The sequence below is a fragment of the Lathyrus oleraceus genome, chromosome 7 (assembly GCF_024323335.1).
Source record: "Lathyrus oleraceus cultivar Zhongwan6 chromosome 7, CAAS_Psat_ZW6_1.0, whole genome shotgun sequence".
Taxonomy (NCBI): domain Eukaryota; kingdom Viridiplantae; phylum Streptophyta; class Magnoliopsida; order Fabales; family Fabaceae; genus Lathyrus; species Lathyrus oleraceus.
Window position 1 is genome coordinate 312,299,924 of NC_066585.1, and position 18,915 is coordinate 312,318,838.

At 36.4% G+C, this 18,915-nt stretch overlaps 1 protein-coding gene across 1 annotated transcript; it reads right to left on the reverse strand.

The window, feature by feature from the left end:
* Positions 1–11,563: 11,563 nt before the first annotated feature.
* LOC127101541 (protein argonaute 5) lies at positions 11,564–17,326 on the reverse strand. Its single transcript, XM_051038981.1, has 22 exons — positions 16,643–17,326; positions 16,293–16,507; positions 16,044–16,199; positions 15,822–15,955; positions 15,617–15,723; positions 15,428–15,531; positions 15,132–15,270; positions 14,922–15,038; positions 14,703–14,810; positions 14,557–14,628; positions 14,200–14,313; positions 13,937–14,108; positions 13,689–13,810; positions 13,465–13,602; positions 13,229–13,371; positions 13,102–13,164; positions 12,929–12,992; positions 12,601–12,727; positions 12,436–12,509; positions 12,242–12,336; positions 12,107–12,138; positions 11,564–12,023 (listed from the first exon to the last, which is right to left on the reverse strand). The coding sequence occupies exons 1-22, from the start codon at positions 17,135–17,137 to the stop codon at positions 11,854–11,856; spliced, it is 2,961 nt and encodes a 986-aa protein (XP_050894938.1). The 5' UTR covers positions 17,138–17,326; the 3' UTR covers positions 11,564–11,853.
* Positions 17,327–18,915: the final 1,589 nt, after the last annotated feature.

Here is an 18,915-nt window from a genome sequence, read left to right on the forward strand (position 1 = left end):
TGAACAACAAATACTGTAGGTGTTTAAATTGGCTGCATTATATGGTAAAACACTAATGTCTTGACTGATGTCATGACATGTATATGTGACTACATTGTAGTTACTGCAGGACTAGCTAACACAGGATTATTGAATGCTGTGACATTCATACCTGTCAACAGATACTAAGGAACAGAAGTTCTGTTAGAACTTAGTATTCATTTGCAGTCTGGTTATCAAGGAAGAACCAGACCTGGCATAAGGCCTACTGACTGAATGTCAAACTGGATGTTGTGACATTCATCATTAACAGCAGCTGGTGAAGATTAGGCAGAGTGGTGTTCTGCTATACTTCAGCATATAACTTAGTTTGTTCTTCAAGAGAATAACAGAACTAACTTAAGGCCAAATGTGTAAATGTTAAGTTGGACACTTTGACATTTACTAATGTAAGCTGTTACTGTAGTATGGTCATTTTGATCATGTACAGGTCAGCAAATTGTACAGTCTGTTTTCTGGAAAAACAGACTCAGCATATGGACCTTGATGTCAAGCTGAATGTCGTGACATTCGTGCCTGACAGCATATGCTAAATTGTAGGTTGTTCAGTTTTCTGTTTCAGCTTTTTCTCAGGCTATTCTTTAGGGATTCAACAGCTGAGAGAAAATCCAGGAAATCAACAACCAAGCTACATTCAATGAACCTAACAAATAGCCTATTTGTTAGCAACCTAAATGTTGAATTTGAGGGAACTTGTGTGACCTAAAATTCAGGAAAATACAGGTGCAAAAGCCCAGGTGCTGCAATATAAAAAGGAAGGCATTCCTTCATTCAGACTCGGGGATTTTGAAGCGTGAAGAGTCAGTGTGTCCATCATACTTCACTACTGTATTTTGTGTGTCTTGTATTAGACGTATCTTGTAAGCCAAGCCATTATCAAGTAGATGATTGCTTTGGCATAGGGTGTTCATTGAGTTGTAAGTGTTGTGTCACTCAAAGCTTTTAAGCGTGAGTGCTGTGTATCTTGATTTAAGCTGTGAAGCATAATCAAGAGTTGTTTTTGAAGTGTGACTTCAAAGTGTCTTTAATATCACTGAGGTGATTGAGGGGGAGTGAGTAGGAACTCTGATCTTAGGTTAAGATTGAAATTGCATTGGGTAGGGATTAAGTGATAAGTTGTAAACGGGTGAGTTTAGCTTTGAATTGATACTACTAATAGTGGATTTCCTCCCTGGCTTGGTAGCCCCCAGATGTAGGTCATGTTGGACTGAACTGGGTGAACAATTACTTGTGTTATTTACTGCACTTACTATTAAGTTCTGCATAATCCCTGTCTGTGCAGAATTGGATGTCATAACAACCAGTGTGACATCCAAAGTCTGATAACTAGAATTTCAATTGGTATCAGAGCAGGCACCCTGCCTGTGAAGTTCTGGGTGAGATCTAGGGAAGTTACTTTCTAGTACCATGGACAAGGATTTAGGACACTCAAACAGACCACCCATGTTGGATGGATCTAATTATGATGACTGGAAGCCTCGCATGATAGCCTTCTTAAGGTCTCTAGACAGCAAAGTCTGGAGAGCTGTCAACAAGGGATGGGAACATCCAACGAGGACTGGTGAATATGGAGTCAGTGTGCAGATTCCCGAAGAAGATTGGGACAAGGAACAAGAGGCATTAGCTCTTGGAAACTCCAAAGCCTTGAATGCACTGTTCAATGGAATCACTAAGAACATCTTCAGGCTGGTGCACCATTGTGAACTAGCTAAGGAAGTTTGGGATACCCTCAAGGTAACTCATGAAGGTACTTCCAAGGTGAAGATGTCCAAACTTCAGATGTTGACAACCAAGTTTGAAAATCTGAGGATGAAAGAGGAGGAGACTATTCATGACTTTCACATGAATATTCTTGAAATTGCAAACACCTCTGGTGGACTAGGTGAGAAAATGACTGAAGAGAAACTTGTAAGAAAGATTCTCAGGTCCTTGCCTAAGAGGTTTGCTATGAAGGTCACTGCCATAGAGGAGGCTCAGGACATCAGCAATATGAAGGTAGATGAGCTCATTGGTTCTCTCCAAACCTTTGAAATGGGCTTAGGTGAGTATGCTGAGAAGAAGAAAAGCATAGCCTTTATATCAAACGCTGAAGAGGAGTCAGAAGAAGGATATACAGGAGGTGATGAAAGTATATCAGAAGCCTTAGCCATGCTTGGGAGGCAATTCAACAAGTTCATGAAGAAGATTGATCAAAGAGGGAGACCTAATGTCAAGAACATCCCGACTGACATTAAGAAAAGATCAACTTCTGAGGAGAAGTTCAACCATGGGAAGGGAATCCAGTGTCATGGCTGTGAAGGGTATGGACACGTCAGAGCTGAATGCCCTACTTACCTCAAATTGCAAAATAAGGGGCTAGCTATCACATGGTCTGAAGGAGATTCTGAAAGTGAATCTGAGGGAGAATCTGCCAAACATGTCACTGCACTAACCAGTGTGTGTGTCTCTGAAGATGACACAAGTGCAGATGAGCTGACATTTGATGAACTTGCTGCAGCATATAAGAAGTTGTGTACCACCAGTGCTGAAGTGCGTGCACAAGGAGAAAAGCAGAAGAAACTCATCAAGGAACTGGAAGATGAGAGACAGAAGCAAATGTCTACCATAGAGGGGCTAAATGATGAGATAGCCCTGCTGACCTCCAAGCTGAACCAGATGACCAAATCCATCAGAATGATGAATAAGGGAACTGACACCTTGGAAGAAATTCTAAAGGTGGGACAGCAGTCTGGAACCAAATCTGGGCTAGGATTTGGAAAAAGAGCTGAACACAAACGCCCAAAGGCTAGAGTTCAGAAGTTCAAGCAAATGTCAAAGAAAATGTCTCAACATCGAGGAGCTAGGATGAATGATCATCAGAAGAGAATATACCAGAATTGGAGGTGTCACCACTGTGGCAGGCTTGGACATATAAAAGCCTTCTGCTACTGGATTCATGGCTTCCCTAACAGAGCCTCACATGTCAGACCTAAGCATAAAACACGTAAGCGATGTGTTCCCATTAAGAAGCAACAATGGTATGCTAGGATAGCACACACTGCCCTAAGGGCTTCTTCCAGAGAAGACTGGTACTTTGACAGTGGATGCTCAAGACATATGACTGGTATGGAAAATCTACTGGTAGACATTCAACCTCACACCACCAGCTATGTGACTTTTGGTGATGGTGCCAAAGGAAAAATCAGAGGTGTGGGCAAACTGGACTGTTCTGGAGTGCCAAAACTGAACAATGTGCTGTTAGTAAGAGGACTAACTGCAAACCTCATCAGCATAAGTCAGCTGTGTGATCAAGGTTTTCATGTTCAGTTTACTAAGGAGCTGTGCATTGTGACAAATGGTGACAATCAGGAAGTTATGAGAGGAACCAGGTCCAAAGACAACTGCTACCTGTGGGAACCTGATCTCTCTAACTTTTCCACAACATGCTCCTCAGCCAAGGAAGAACAGGAGGTGAAGCTGTGGCATAGAAGACTTGGACATCTCCACTTACGGGGAATGAAGAAGATCATATCCAAGGAAGCAGTCAGAGGAATGCCAAAGCTTCTGATTGATGAAGGAAGAGTCTGTGGAGAATGCCAAGTGGGCAAGCAAACCAAGATGTCACACCCAAAGTTGGGACATTCCACAACCTCCAGAGTTCTGGAACTGTTGCACATGGACCTAATGGGACCTATGCAGGTTGAAAGTCTTGGTGGGAAGAAGTATGCCTACGTGGTGGTTGATGACCATTCCAGATACACGTGGATAAGCTTCATCAGAGAGAAGTCAGATACATTTGATGTCTTCAAAGATCTGTGCATAAGACTTCAAAGGGAAAAGGACAGTTGTGTGGTCCGGATTAGAAGTGATCATGGTACTGAATTCAAGAATTCCAAGTTTGATGAGTTTTGCTCATCTGAAGGAATAAGCCATGAGTTCTCCTCCCCTATAACTCCTCAGCAGAATGGAATAGTTGAAAGAAAAAATAGAACTATTCAAGAATCTGCCAGAGCAATGATTCATGCAAAGAAACTCCCTATGCACTTTTGGGCTGAAGCAATGAATACCGCGTGCTATGTTCACAACAGAGTCACCTTGAGAAAAGGAACCTCCTCCACTCTGTATGAAATATGGAAGGGTAGAAAACCCACTGTGAAGTACTTTCATATTTTTGGAAGTAAATGCTACATTCTCACAGATCGTGAACAGAGAAGGAAGCTAGATCCCAAAAGTGATGAAGGCGTATTTCTGGGATACTCCACTAACAGCAGAGCCTATAGAGTGTTCAACTACAGGACCAATGTCCTGATGGAGTCCATAAATGTCATTGTGGATGATAAAGAGGAAGGAACCGATGTCTTGGAGGATGTTGAAACATTCCTTGATAGTCCAACTGACAGTCCAGTCAAGCCTGAAGAAGTACAGGAACCTCCTCCTGAATGTGAAGTAGAAGCACCCACCAGAGTGCCATCTATCAGAATTCAGAAAGACCACCCTAAGGATCTTATCATAGGGGATCCCACCAGTGGTGTAACTACCAGGTCAAGAGGAATAAACTCAAATTCCTGCTTTGTTTCCAAGGTTGAACCAAAGAATGTGAAAGAAGCCCTGACTGATGAATACTGGATCATTGCCATGCAAGAGGAACTCGAGCAGTTCACAAGGCATGAAGTATGGGAGCTGGTTCCAAGACCTGAAGGGTCCAACATCATTGGTACCAAGTGGATCTACAAAAACAAATCTGATGAGAAAGGAGTAATTACTAGAAATAAAGCAAGACTAGTAGCTCAAGGATACACTCAAGTTGAAGGAGTAGACTTTGATGAGACATTTGCTCCTGTGGCTAGACTTGAGTCCATCAGATTGCTGTTGGGGGTAGCATGCATCCTGAAGTTTAAGCTATTCCAAATGGATGTGAAGAGTGCATTCTTGAATGGCTACCTGAATGAAGAAGTCTATGTGGAACAACCCAAAGGGTTCTGTGATCCTAACCAACCTGAGCATGTATACAAGTTGAAGAAAGCCTTGTATGGGTTGAAGCAAGCACCCAGAGCTTGGTATGAAAGGTTAACTGAATTTCTGACCTCAAATGGATACAGAAAGGGTGGCATAGATAAAACCTTGTTTGTGAAGGATGAAGAAGGCAAAATCATGATAGCTCAAATCTATGTTGATGATATAGTCTTTGGTGGAATGTCAGAACAAATGGTTAAAAAATTTGTTCACCAGATGCAATCTGAGTTTGAAATGAGTCTAGTGGGAGAACTGACCTATTTCCTTGGAATGCAAGTAAACCAAATGGAGGACTCTATGTTTCTCTCCCAAAGCAAGTATGCCAAGAACATAGTTAAGAAGTTTGGTATGGATCATGCCAGGCACAAGAGGACTCCAGCTCCTACTCATCTGAAGCTAACCAAAGATGATGGAGGGCCTAGTGTTGATCAATGTCTGTACAGAAGCATGATAGGTAGTCTGCTGTATCTAACTGCAAGTAGACCTGACATCTCCTATGCAGTTGGAGTGTGTGCCAGATACCAAGCAGAGCCCAAGGTGAGCCACTTGAATCAAGTCAAAAGGATTCTCAAGTACATCAATGGGACGTGTGACTATGGGATGCTGTATTCACATGGGTCTAAGCCTGTCCTATCTGGGTACTGTGATGCTGATTGGGCTGGAAGTGCTGATGACAGAAAAAGCACATCAGGTGGATGTTTCTTCTTAGGAGAAAACCTCATATCGTGGTTCAGCAAGAAGCAGAACTGTGTCTCTCTGTCCACTGCAGAGGCTGAATACATAGCTGCTGGAAGCAGTTGCTCCCAACTGGTTTGGATGAAACAAATGCTCACTGAGTACAATGTCACTCAAAATGTCATGACATTGTTCTGTGACAATCTCAGTGCCATCAACATCTCCAAGAATCCCATCCAACATAGCAGGACCAAACATATTGACATTAGGCACCACTTCATCAGAGATCTGGTGGAAGACAAGGTGATCACTTTGGAACATGTAGCCACGGATCTTCAACTGGCTGACATATTTACAAAGGCTCTGGATGCTACTCAGTTTGAAAACTTAAGGAGCAAACTGGGAATATGTCTCTCTGAGACCTTATAGCAACCACTGATGTTTGGGATAAATTGTTTAATATATCTGCCTATTAAACAATTTGTACTAGGCTATGAATGGTCAACAGATCATAGCTATGCTGCTTGCAACAAGGGTGGATACAAGAGGGTTAGGAGACACCCTACAGAGAGAAGACCTCTGTACCTGCAGGAGTTCAAGGATGCTGTTCATGCAGGAGTGGTTCTGGATGTCAGAAACAAAATCATGGCATCTGATATGGTGGTACCTACTGTGAAGCAAAAGATGGTGATCACTTGATCGAAGTTGTGAAGCAAGATCAAGTGGATGTTAACTTGGTTGAAACTGTGAAGTAAAACCAAGTCTGGAACTCTGTCATTGTGCTCTGGCTATGTTGTTGCCTTTGGCAACATTTGTGACAAAAAGGGGGAGTAATAACCACCAACACCCCTGACAAACAGAGTGGGTCTCTACAACAGACTCTCATGACAGATCTGAAGATTCCCCCCCTGCAGCTGATGTTGAAGTTTAGGTGCAACTTCTAATATGTGTGTGCTGCTATGCGAAGTTTTTATTTAACTTCCATGTGTGTGAGTGTGCTGCCACTCTGAGTGTATTAGCTAGTAGTATTCCGCTGCCATGAACTCTGTTATGGGGATCAAAGTGTTTTAGCCAAAAATTTGCCAAAGGGGGAGTTTGTAGGTGTTTAAATTGGCTGCATTATATGGTAAAACACTAATGTCTTGACTGATGTCATGACATGTATATGTGACTACATTGTAGTTACTGCAGGACTAGCTAACACAGGATTATTGAATGCTGTGACATTCATACCTGTCAACAGATACTAAGGAACAGAAGTTCTGTTAGAACTTAGTATTCATTTGCAGTCTGGTTATCAAGGAAGAACCAGACCTGGCATAAGGCCTACTGACTGAATGTCAAACTGGATGTTGTGACATTCATCATTAACAGCAGCTGGTGAAGATTAGGCAGAGTGGTGTTCTGCTATACTTCAGCATATAACTTAGTTTGTTCTTCAAGAGAATAACAGAACTAACTTAATGCCAAATGTGTAAATGTTAAGTTGGACACTTTGACATTTACTAATGTAAGCTGTTACTGTAGTATGGTCATTTTGATCATGTACAGGTCAGCAAATTGTACAGTCTGTTTTCTGGAAAAACAGACTCAGCATATGGACCTTGATGTCAAGCTGAATGTCGTGACATTCGTGCCTGACAGCATATGCTAAATTGTAGGTTGTTCAGTTTTCTGTTTCAGCTTTTTCTCAGGCTATTCTTTAGGGATTCAACAGCTGAGAGAAAATCCAGGAAATCAACAACCAAGCTACATTCAATGAACCTAACAAATAGCCTATTTGTTAGCAACCTAAATGTTGAATTTGAGGGAACTTGTGTGACCTAAAATTCAGGAAAATGCAGGTGCAAAAGCCCAGGTGCTGCAATATAAAAAGGAAGGCATTCCTTCATTCAGACTCGGGGATTTTGAAGCGTGAAGAGTCAGTGTGTCCATCATACTTCACTGCTGTATTTTGTGTGTCTTGTATTAGACGTATCTTGTAAGCCAAGCCATTATCAAGTAGATGATTGCTTTGGCATAGGGTGTTCATTGAGTTGTAAGTGTTGTGTCACTCAAAGCTTTTAAGCGTGAGTGCTGTGTATCTTGATTTAAGCTGTGAAGCATAATCAAGAGTTGTTTTTGAAGTGTGACTTCAAAGTGTCTTTAATATCACTGAGGTGATTGAGGGGGAGTGAGTAGGAACTCTGATCTTAGGTTAAGATTGAAATTGCATTGGGTAGGGATTAAGTGATAAGTTGTAAACGGGTGAGTTTAGCTTTGAATTGATACTACTAATAGTGGATTTCCTCCCTGGCTTGGTAGCCCCCAGATGTAGGTCATGTTGGACTGAACTGGGTGAACAATTACTTGTGTTATTTACTGCACTTACTATTAAGTTCTGCATAATCCCTGTCTGTGCAGAATTGGATGTCATAACAACCAGTGTGACATCCAAAGTCTGATAACTAGAATTTCAAATACCGTCTCCGCCAAGATGTCTAAGTGAACACCATAACATGACTATGGTCCAAGCTTGGAACACCATAACATAACGTTATGCATATGCCTCCTAACACATCACAACAACGTCAAAGTCAACAACAACAACAAAACGCCCTTGATTAGTTGTCTTCCGACTCATCTCCGTCTCCCGTAAGACAAAGACAAGAAGACTTGGGCAAGGGAAAATGCAAAAAAGTTGGCACAAGATGTGGAACAGGCGGTCACTATAGATAAAATGTATTGCTTCCATTATATCAATAAAATGTATTTCTTCCATTATATCAATAAAATGAATTTGCTTCCATTATATCAATTAATCATTTTTATTATTAATATTTCAAAAATAATAATATCACAAATTATTTATTATCATTAAAAACTATAATTATTTACAATTTATTTAAATCAATTAAAAATTATCAAAATTATATCAAAATTAAAGAGTTAAAGAATAAACTATTTAATAAACTATTCAATATTAAAGAATTAAAGAATTAAAAAAAATTATATTAACTATTATTATTCAATTAAAGAATTAAAGAATTACAGAATTAAAAAAAATTATTCAATTAAAAACTATTCAATATTAAAGAATTAAAGACTTAAAAAAAATTATATTAATTATTATTAGTATTTAATAAACTATTTAAAATATTAATGAATTAAAGAATTAAAAAAAATATATTAATTATTATTTTTCAATTAAAGAATTAAAGAATTAAAGAATTAAAAAAACTATTCAATTAAAAACTTATTCAATATTAAAGAATTAAATAATTACAGAATTAAAAAAATTTAAAACCTGCACCTCCTCGTCACTTTAAGTGACGAGCCCATGAGGCAAAAAAAATTCATTCACCCCCTCGTCATTCCATTTGCCGAGCCCATGACGCAAAAAATCTTTCATCACTCCCTCGTCACTTGAAGTGACGAGCCCAAACTTAAAAAGGGGGTACTCTAGGAATTTTTTTTCAAAATGGGGTATAGTGGAAAAAAGTTTTCAAAATGGGGGCAAGGCAGGAAAAAACTCTAAAAAATGACTATTGATTCATTCTAAAAATACATTTAAAGAAAAAACAATAGTTTTATACAAAGCAATAATTTTATGCAAAGCAATAGTTTTCTTTTTATGATAACATCTCAAAAAGAGTGGGATGGGTGATGACAAAAGTTGCAGCAGTGCTCTTGTCAGCCTCTGCCATACTTGGGGCTCAGAATGAAAAGGCAAATGAAAAGAAAAAACAAAACAATTTGGAATGATCCTATAGTAGAAAGTAAAAAGTTTGTCATAACAATGTAACTCAACTCCCAACAGTTTTGTCAATATCAAATCAGTCATATTATTACAGAATGTAATAATATTATTATAAAACAATTTAAATCTGCTTAATAAAACTAGAAAAAGAATGTTTATCTTTTTTTTTCCTCCACTTTTTAAAAAAAAAAAATTATTTCTTTTTAATTGTCACATATTAATAACAACTTTGTAAAATTATCTCAAGTATTATATAAAGAGAAAAAGTAAAATGAATCTAATAAATAATTAGGAGCATTATAGTTAAATAAAATATTATTATTTAAAAAATAACAATAATTATTAGATTTCTTGATATATGTAAAATGTAAAAGAATGACATCTAAAAATGAATGGAGGGAGTAGTTTTTAGTTTTTCAACTTATATTAATAAAAAAGTTATTTAATAATATCATTTAACTATCAATTATCGATTATTATCCGTTATCAACTATCAATCATCAATTATCAACTATAAATTATAAATATTCTATCTACTATTATAATAAAAAGTTTATCAGGGAGAATATAATAATAATTTTTTTAATTATGTTATTTAATTATTAATCTATACACTATTTTTAATACTTTATAAAAAGAAATTGAATGTCCCTGATATTTCTTATAGTGTATATAGATATCTCTAAAAAAAATTGTTGTTACAATGTCGCTGATATTTTTTTCATTGAAACTTTCAATTTTTCTTACAAAAAATCATTTGAGAGTTGAATGTCTGTTTTTTAAAAAACTAAACTAACATATCTTCAAGATCTCTTAAAAGAATATCTTCAAGGTCTCTTAAAAGAATTTCGTGAAACTAAATATAATAAGGATGAATATTTGATGGTTAAAATTTATTTATATACATATAAATTCCACACAAAAAATTACAAACAAATTTGCAAGAACCAATTAATTCAGCATTAATTTATTTTTTTGAATTCTTTTCAAAATCTTACCAACTTGTAATTTGTTAGCTAATTTGTTAATAGGAATTATCTAAAACCCTAGCGATCCGACAATAATAACAACTAGTATTAAATAATATGTGTAATGATTAATCTATTGCATTAAGTAATTGGGACACCACACCACCCTCATAATAAGTTTTAGGCTAATGCTAACATGTGTCCCAAGGGCACAAGTTAATAATGCACTTATAGATTGGAGCGCGCGCATTTGATTTCTTGAAATTTAAAATTTTGTTTTATTCCACACAAACTTTTTAATAATAGTAACCTTAACTTGTGCCCCAAGGACACAAGTTAGTAAGACCCTAAGTTTTAAACTAAACAATTTTTTGGGAAATAGGTGGGTGCATATACACATTTTGATCATAATTCACAAAGCTAGCTATCACAACAATTTTTGGAAAATGGCATGACCGGTGATGGGTGTTTCTCCAACAAATTTAAGAGTTGTATTTTTGATGTTGTGGTTTTGCTTTTCAGAAAGTTCAAAAAACCATGCAAACAAATTACCAATATGAAACATGCTACCGGACATAGAAAGAGATTTTAAAGTGACCAAAATTATAAGATATTTTGTCAAATATTTATAATAATTTTTTTAACTACCTTTTTTCTTTCAATTAGTTAAATTTATCTTTCATTTATAATTTGTCTTAATTTACCAAGCGTCAAATCTCACGGACGGTTTTTGTGTATATTTCACCCAGCAATAAATGTGACTGAAAGCCGTGGCGAAATTCTATCTAAAAGACGCATGGAATACTTCTTTCTGGTTATTTGTGACAGTTCAAATATTATAACCGTAGAAAACCAAAGTACTTTCACAGAACAGAGTCAGTGGAGTCGTAATTAAAAAAACCTTATCAACCCATTTTCTCTCTCAAGGTAAAATTAAATATAAAACGCATTTAATTTTTTTACATTTTCTCAAAAAGTATATTTCAAAAAAGACATTAAATTTTTAAATTTTCTTAATAAATGTGAAATATTGGATTTTTGGTTATAAAATTGGTACAGAGTAGTACGGCACAGCACAAAAAGTAAATTAAAATTGCATCCTTGCATATAATTACTGTTTATCTAAACTCTCAACTAGCTAGAGCAATGCTATAAAAATAACTTCAAAATACTTATAAACACGCATGGTGGCCACATGTTCTGCATCCAAAAAGCTGTCTAGTAGTTCTAACCAATACTAAACAAAATAACGCCCATCCACCCATGGTGGCAAACATGTTCTTAATATCCAAAAGCTGTCTAGTAGTTTTATCCCACATTCATACAAAATAAGGCAAAACCAAAAAAACAGATGGCAGCATAAGTAGTATATCCAAAAAAAGGCATGGTGAATATCCTAACTCCCAAATCTATCCTCGAAGCTTGTACGACAAATCAAGATCAACAGTAAAACATTACTTCTTTGACATTTTCCAAGATAGATGGCAGAGTCAACACAAAGTTGGTGGCACTCCTATTTCCACTTGCAGAACCAGAATCAGAATTTTCAACTTCACTTATGTAGTATCTAGCGCGGAAAGCTAGCAAATGTGCATAATAGGCAGGAGGAACTGCATACAAGATAACATTTTTGTTAAACTAAAGTTTTGTATAGCCTAAAACAAAAACAAGCAAAGGGAATCGAGTAACAAACCTATTGAGACAGATCGAGTACACCTCGCATAACTGAATGGAAAAAAATAGTATCAGAAGGCTTCTAAAATTAAATGAAAACAGTATAAGTTTAGAAAACATTAATTAAGATTAAAAAAGCAAATGATATCATTACGTGTAGCATAAGTTATTGGTCAAACACTGTAGCTGGTCTGCAGTGAATTTATTTTCATCATACAGCACATGATAATGCGTTGGTCGACTAGTCCCCTGCAAAAAGAACACGTCCAAATGCAATAACACAACTTTCAAAAGGCGATTGAGCAACAAATAGTAAACAATGGCATAAAGTTAAATAGCTAATATTACCTGAATTCCTGCATGGCTGTTAAGGTAAAAATCAAATTCCCTAGGGTGACAAATGCTGGTGTCTACCACGGTTCCTTTGACAATTTACAACAACAAAATCAGCAAAAAGTGATAAATTCAAATGATAATATATACCAGCTTTGTTGAGAAATAAATTGAAAAAACCTGGCATAATATTTCCACTTCTATCGGTCTCTTTGGGGTTGACAGGAAAGAGACGGGTGTGATGTCTCTTTTGGACCACTACAAAAGTAACTTTAGGTAGATACCCATCCTCTATTGAGACACAAGCCTGATGAAAAAAAAATAAAAATTAAACGCAGAGAATTTAGTGGTGTATATTTATGAACGACAAAGCAACAAGAAATCAACTTTGAGAAGTCCTAAATTCTGCCTACAGTACAGGGCTGCAAAGTTGATACAACAAAAAACAGAGTGTTTCTGTGTTCACCGTGCAGTATTCAAATATTGAGTAAAGTTAGCCATGTCATACCTTCCGAATTGCATCCATCTCGTAAAGCAAAACCTGACTGAACTGGCCCTCACTTACCCCATCTCTGATAAGCAGAAATTAACAATGAAGAATAAATCATATATAAAATCAAATTAAGTTAAAATATATACATATACATCAATATGTATCATTTAGAAAAAACCAACTCCAACCTGTAAAATATAATCCTCTTTGGCTTACACCCAGTAGATTTAAAGAAAGCCACAAGCAACTCCCTGAAAATTAAAAGAAAATCAGCTATGTCTCATCATGAGGAATCCACAAATCTAACAAAATTACCTTATCATTCCAGCAGGCCGATTTCCCTTCTGAGGATCCTCTATTACTTTAAAGAGATCTTGAATTATCTCCTCGCGGTGAACCTGGGCAGAAACAATTCCTCTGTATCTTGTGACCCAAGGCCAGTCCATTGATGCCACCACCTTATAATGTACAACAAGCAAACAGAGTGATATTGAAATATGATTTCATAAAAAAAAACTTACACATAAATTATGGAGAAACACAAAGCTTACTGCAGCTATAGAGGGACTCAAGTCTTCTCCCGGTTGAGGATGTGTTACATCAGCACCAAATATTATTGTTGGCATATCAGTTACTAGAGGAATTCTTTTCTCAAAGGCATCATTCAACACCGTGTTACGGCCTCCAGACTATATACAGTCAAGATTAACATTAAAACTTAGAAGAAATAAAATCAAGCAGTAAAACAAGTGGACATTTACGGAATAACTTGAACCTTAACATTGATCTTTAACGCCAAATTTTCAAGATATTGTTTATTCATCTTTATGGCTTGTCGCGGTTGACAGCATTGAGAAACTATTCCCAATTCAGTCTCACATACACGCTTTATTCTATCTGCAAAAAAAAATTAGATTCAACATAATAAAACACATACACACTTTATTCTATCTGCAAAAAAAAATAGATTCAACATAATAAAACAAAACCTTATGATTTGATTTAGACTGACAAAAAACTTACCATATGATTTACCCTTAAAATCCGGTAAAATTATGATCAACAATTGCAGTCTTCCCGCCTGCTTTGTCCTATCAAGTGTTGCCTTGCACTTCTTTTGAAGTTCAACAAGCTCTCTTTCGATTTGATTTGGATTCCCAGGGTATATAGGTATCAGAGGATCTGGGTTGAAATCCTAGTACAGCAAAACAAATAAAAATGGTCAAAAATTGTAGGAAGCCTATATATTAATAATCTCATAAAATGATACAAAAAAAACAACATACCATTCCCTTGCTTCGACACATATTAACCAACTCAGCACAAAATTGAGTTGGGTCCATTCTACTTGCAAAGCAAATGCAAGTCCAAAATTGCACCTTGCCAGCATCAACCATTTTCTACAAAATAAGACGCTGACACTATTTCAAAAATGTGACCATCAACATAAGAAAGAAACCTAATGTAAAACATAAATTGGTCAACTAGTCTAACCATTGTCATGCTCAACAATAAGTCCAAGAAAAGCACAAAGATTGATAAATGTAATGAGAACAAAACCCATCATAGGCATAAATGTAATGTATAGAGACCACAAGAATTTGAGAGCATTCATTCAAAAAGATAGATTTGTCATTCCAAACCTTATTAATCATATTCCATTGACCCATCTGAGGGTCAATTTTTGATCCACCTCCACTTCCATGATATTTGAGCTGGAGTAAGAAGACATAATGAAATGTTACAATCAAGATAATGTCAAATTTTAGTGAGCATGAACTATGTATACCGTCGGAGGAGGCAAAACACGGGCATCAACCAATGCGAGCTCTTCCCTAACATTTATGCCAAACTCTTTCACAACGTTGTCAGTGTTGAAATGGTGCTGCTTCACAATCTACAAAGAAATGGAAGGATAATTATGAAAGGAAAAAAGCATGGACTCTTTCACAACCTAAATATAAGTTCTCTAACAAAAAATAATATATTAATCTATAACATAACATACATGTTTAATATCATTTTCTCTTTGTGGAGGACGCTGACAAGTAGCCCTTAAAAGAGCCGTTACTTGCTCTTCATTCAATCTTTTGGAGTACCTCTGACCAGGCTCAATTTGACAAAGCTGACACGAATAAAAACGCAGCAGATATAAGGTCTAACAAAATATTGCCCAGAACATTATATTAACGTAACGTAGACAGAGAAAGAGTATAACCTCCATTGGAAAAAACATAGGTCTCGAGTCACTTCCAGCTTGGAGAGCAGGAAGAACTGGATGCTTTAAGACAATATTGTATTTCTCATAAAAATAATCAATAACTTTTTTTCTGGTCACATTATCTTCAAGCATGAACCTAAAAGAAGAACAAATTACAAAGAGTGGAGAGATAAAAATAAAGCTCGACCAAGGAGTTTACAGCTAGCCCTTAACCTAAACCTTATCTTATAGAAGAGAAATTTACCCCAGACAAGGAATAACTAAAATGCTAGAAAGAAATTCAAATTGCTCACGTTAGGTCTCTGAGTGGCTCTCTTGAGACACCGGTCACTTTACAACTCCTTATTTTCCCACTATGAGATAGTTTCACCTTAACATCTCTCAAAGCTTTCTTGATCTGACTCAAAGTAAAATATAAACATAGGATTTCAGGCTACTAGTATTCGTTCATGGCTCATAACATATAAAATCACAAGTATTACCTTGACACGATCTTGATCAGACAGTGGCCTTGAAAAATTCAATTTAAAATGTTTGGAAACAAAGTCCGTGACAAGTATCGGTTCATAAAAAGCTCTTGAAGATACATCTGAATCAAAGTATCACTGGTCAAATACTGCAATTGCAACCTAGATTCAGTTGAAGAGTTCTCAAAAAGAAAATATTAGTAATGTGTAAAACTAAAACCTATGTTAAGAGTAAGCCCAATTTGGGTCGGCCTGATGCTTTGATAAAAGCCCCTGTAATACTCCGTCCCACCACCAAGAGGACCCGGTTGCCCCAAACTAGGAGAGAAAAAAGACCTCCCAGCAACAATATAGCTGAAACACAATTCATCAATTATAACATGATCACTTAAAAAAAAAACTCAGCAAACCCAAATAAACAACACTCAAAATATAACTCTACTTCTCAGATGGAGTTGCCCTCAAAGCAACGTCAAGAGCTTGAATGGTTTCGTAAGGACAGTCCAGCTGCATGCGACGGAGAAACTGAGTAAGGTTGTAGAGATCCGTCTTGGAAGCAAACTTTATAGTAACCTTAAACTCCCGCTCACGCTTTTTCCTGTAACAGTACATAAAATCAGCAATCCATTCATAACATATCACAAATAGTAACCATATTTACTCATTACTAACCCAGTTGCAGCAAACTCACCTATCAGAATCAGAAGAGGATCCTCTATTGTCGTCAGTCAAGACAACCACAAAAACCTTGGAAGTAAAAGGTAACGGTCCGGCAGTAAATAAGCTCTTTCTCCCATCGTAAGCAGGTATGCGGTTGTCCAACTGGGATTCCCGATACATTTTAACTAACTGGTTGATAATATCTCTGCACACTTTTTTTGAAGTAATCTCTGGCGAAATAGATACCTAATAACATTTATCAAACTTTTCAGCCTCTCAAAAATTCATACCACATTGTAACTTATCTACATAATAAAGAAAAACAAAAGCTATACACTTAAAGTCATAGTTTAAAAAAATGTATGAGCATAATATACTAACATCATAGTGGTGTAGATCCCTATCAGCCACTTGCAACTGAAAATGATTAGCACGAACTTGAATCTTCCTTCCCAATCGACCGTAATCAGGTCGGTTAGGAAACCTAATCGCCTTCTGAGACGATGGAGCAGACTGTAGAGTAGCCTTCTGTTTAACTTCAGCCGATAGTGTCTCGATGGAAACCGTCGCCGGCGACGGGAGATTTGGAGCCGAACTCGAGGAAGCAACGGACGCTGCAATAGATGGAGGAACAACCGGTGCTGCAACAGATGGAGGAACAACCGGTGCTGCAACAGATGGAGGAACGGTAACAGGTGCCGAAGCATATGACGGAGGAGGTGGATGTACCGAGGAAGAAGAACCGGCGGTGCGTCCACCGCGCGAGCCGCGTCCACGGCCGCGGCCTGATCCTGCAGCATTGACAGAAGATTGTTGTGCAGGAGATGGTTGACTCCGGCGATTATCGGGGTGGTTTCCTCCACCGCGACGAGACATTGTGATGAAAACGGTTACAATAGATAGAGAAAGTGTTTTTGAGTGAAGATGAAAACCCTAGAGCGAATATGATTTTGTAAATAATGGTTGGAAGAAAATGGGTGCGAGAGTAGAGGCTTTAAAGGAAAGTGTTAGCACATTTCTTAGAAGGTAACCGTCTGAGAGTGGTGGGGGAGAAAGAAAAGGCACTTGGAAATTTCAAAAGGTTTTTGTATATTCTTTTAATAATAAATAAATAAATCCGTACTACCGTAAATAACAAAATGGAATAAGCGCGTCGCTTTGGAGATTCCCAACATTTGTTACTACACATTAGGACAGAAATCGTTTGAGTCTTTAACGAAATGAAGAATAATTTAAGACTTCAATTCGGAAAAATAAAATCAGCCCTAAAAATACGGTGAGGGTAAAAGATGTTCGGTTTATATTAAATAAAATATAATTTAGTTATATAATGATGATTTTTTTTATTGAAGGATAGTAGTGTAAAACTATATTCAATTCAATTTATTTGGTATATTTATCTTCTTTTTTTTCAAAATTGACTTTATTGTTACTATCGTTTTATTTTAGAATAAATAATACATATAAATATATATATATATATATATATATATATATATATATATATATATATAGTTATATATATAGTTATATATATATATATATATATATATATATATATATATAGGTAAATATATTAAATTTGTTAATATTTTCAATATAAGTAAAACAAATGGGATGTGTTTATACTAAAGGAAGAAAATAATTATGTCGGATGATATCAAAATGATACTCCCTCCGTTCTTTTTTAAATGTTATTTTTTTACTTTTTATACGTACCAAGAAAATTAATCGCTATAGTTACTTTTCAAACAATAATTCTTCTTTTACCTATAATACCCTTAATTATTTACTACATTCATTTTACTTTCTCTCTTTGTAATAATTATTTAAGGCTAATTTTGACAAAAGTGTCATTAGTACTACCTTGAATTTTGCAAGTGACATTTAAAAAGAAACAAATTTTTTTTAAAAAATGGACACTTAAAAAGGAACGGAGGGAGTAATTGATAAGTTATTAACTAGTTTATTGAACTTTCGTCGTTTCTGTTTTGTCTTGCTGAAGAAGTTTTGAGTTGAAAACTTCTCATGTTTGTTTCCTCATGCAAGTTAGATCTGATTGTTGGACGAAGAATGTTATGGTTCCTTCTCGCATTCTTTATGTCGACGACATTTTTATTTTCTACAAAGGTAAATGCTCTAATATCAATATTCTCATATCCATTTTTTCACCTTAATATTCTTGCTGCTCTTTCCGGGTTTTAAAGAGGATCTCTCCCTTTCATTTATCTTGGTGTCCCTCTTTTCAAGAGTAAACCTGAGAAATTTTTTTGCAGCCAATTGCGGATAGATTGATCAATAAGTTGGCTTCGTGGAAAGGTTATTTGCTTTCTTTTGCTTGGAGGGTGGAGTTGGTTAATTCAACTAATATCAGGATGCTTACTCGTAGTATGAGTTTGTTCGCCTAGTCGCTATCTCTTATTGGTGATATTGAGAGGGTTATGCTGAGGTTTATTTGGAGCGGGGATACTTCTAAATTAAAGACGATAACAGTTGTTTGGAATAACATATCCAAGCCTACTGATTAGGGCAATCTAGGCCTGAGATCAAGTTACAAGATAAATGAAGCCTCTAATCTGAAATTGGCCTGGGATATCATCAACTATGATGATTGTTGGGTTGTTCTTATTCGAAAGAGAGTTATGCGCAATAAT

What these genes read in the sequence shown, in the direction of transcription:
- LOC127101541 (XM_051038981.1), bottom strand. Translation starts at nt 17,137, where the DNA reads ATGTCTCGTCGCGGTGGAGGAAACCACCCCGATAATCGCCGGAGTCAA. An exon ending in TTTTAAGGGTAAATCATATG is followed by an intron (nt 13,811 to 13,936) that starts GTAAGTTTTTTG and finishes TTTTTTTTGCAG; the next exon opens with ATAGAATAAAGCGTGTATGT. An exon ending in TACTCGATCTGTCTCAATAG is followed by an intron (nt 12,024 to 12,106) that starts GTTTGTTACTCG and finishes TCTTGTATGCAG; the next exon opens with TTCCTCCTGCCTATTATGCA.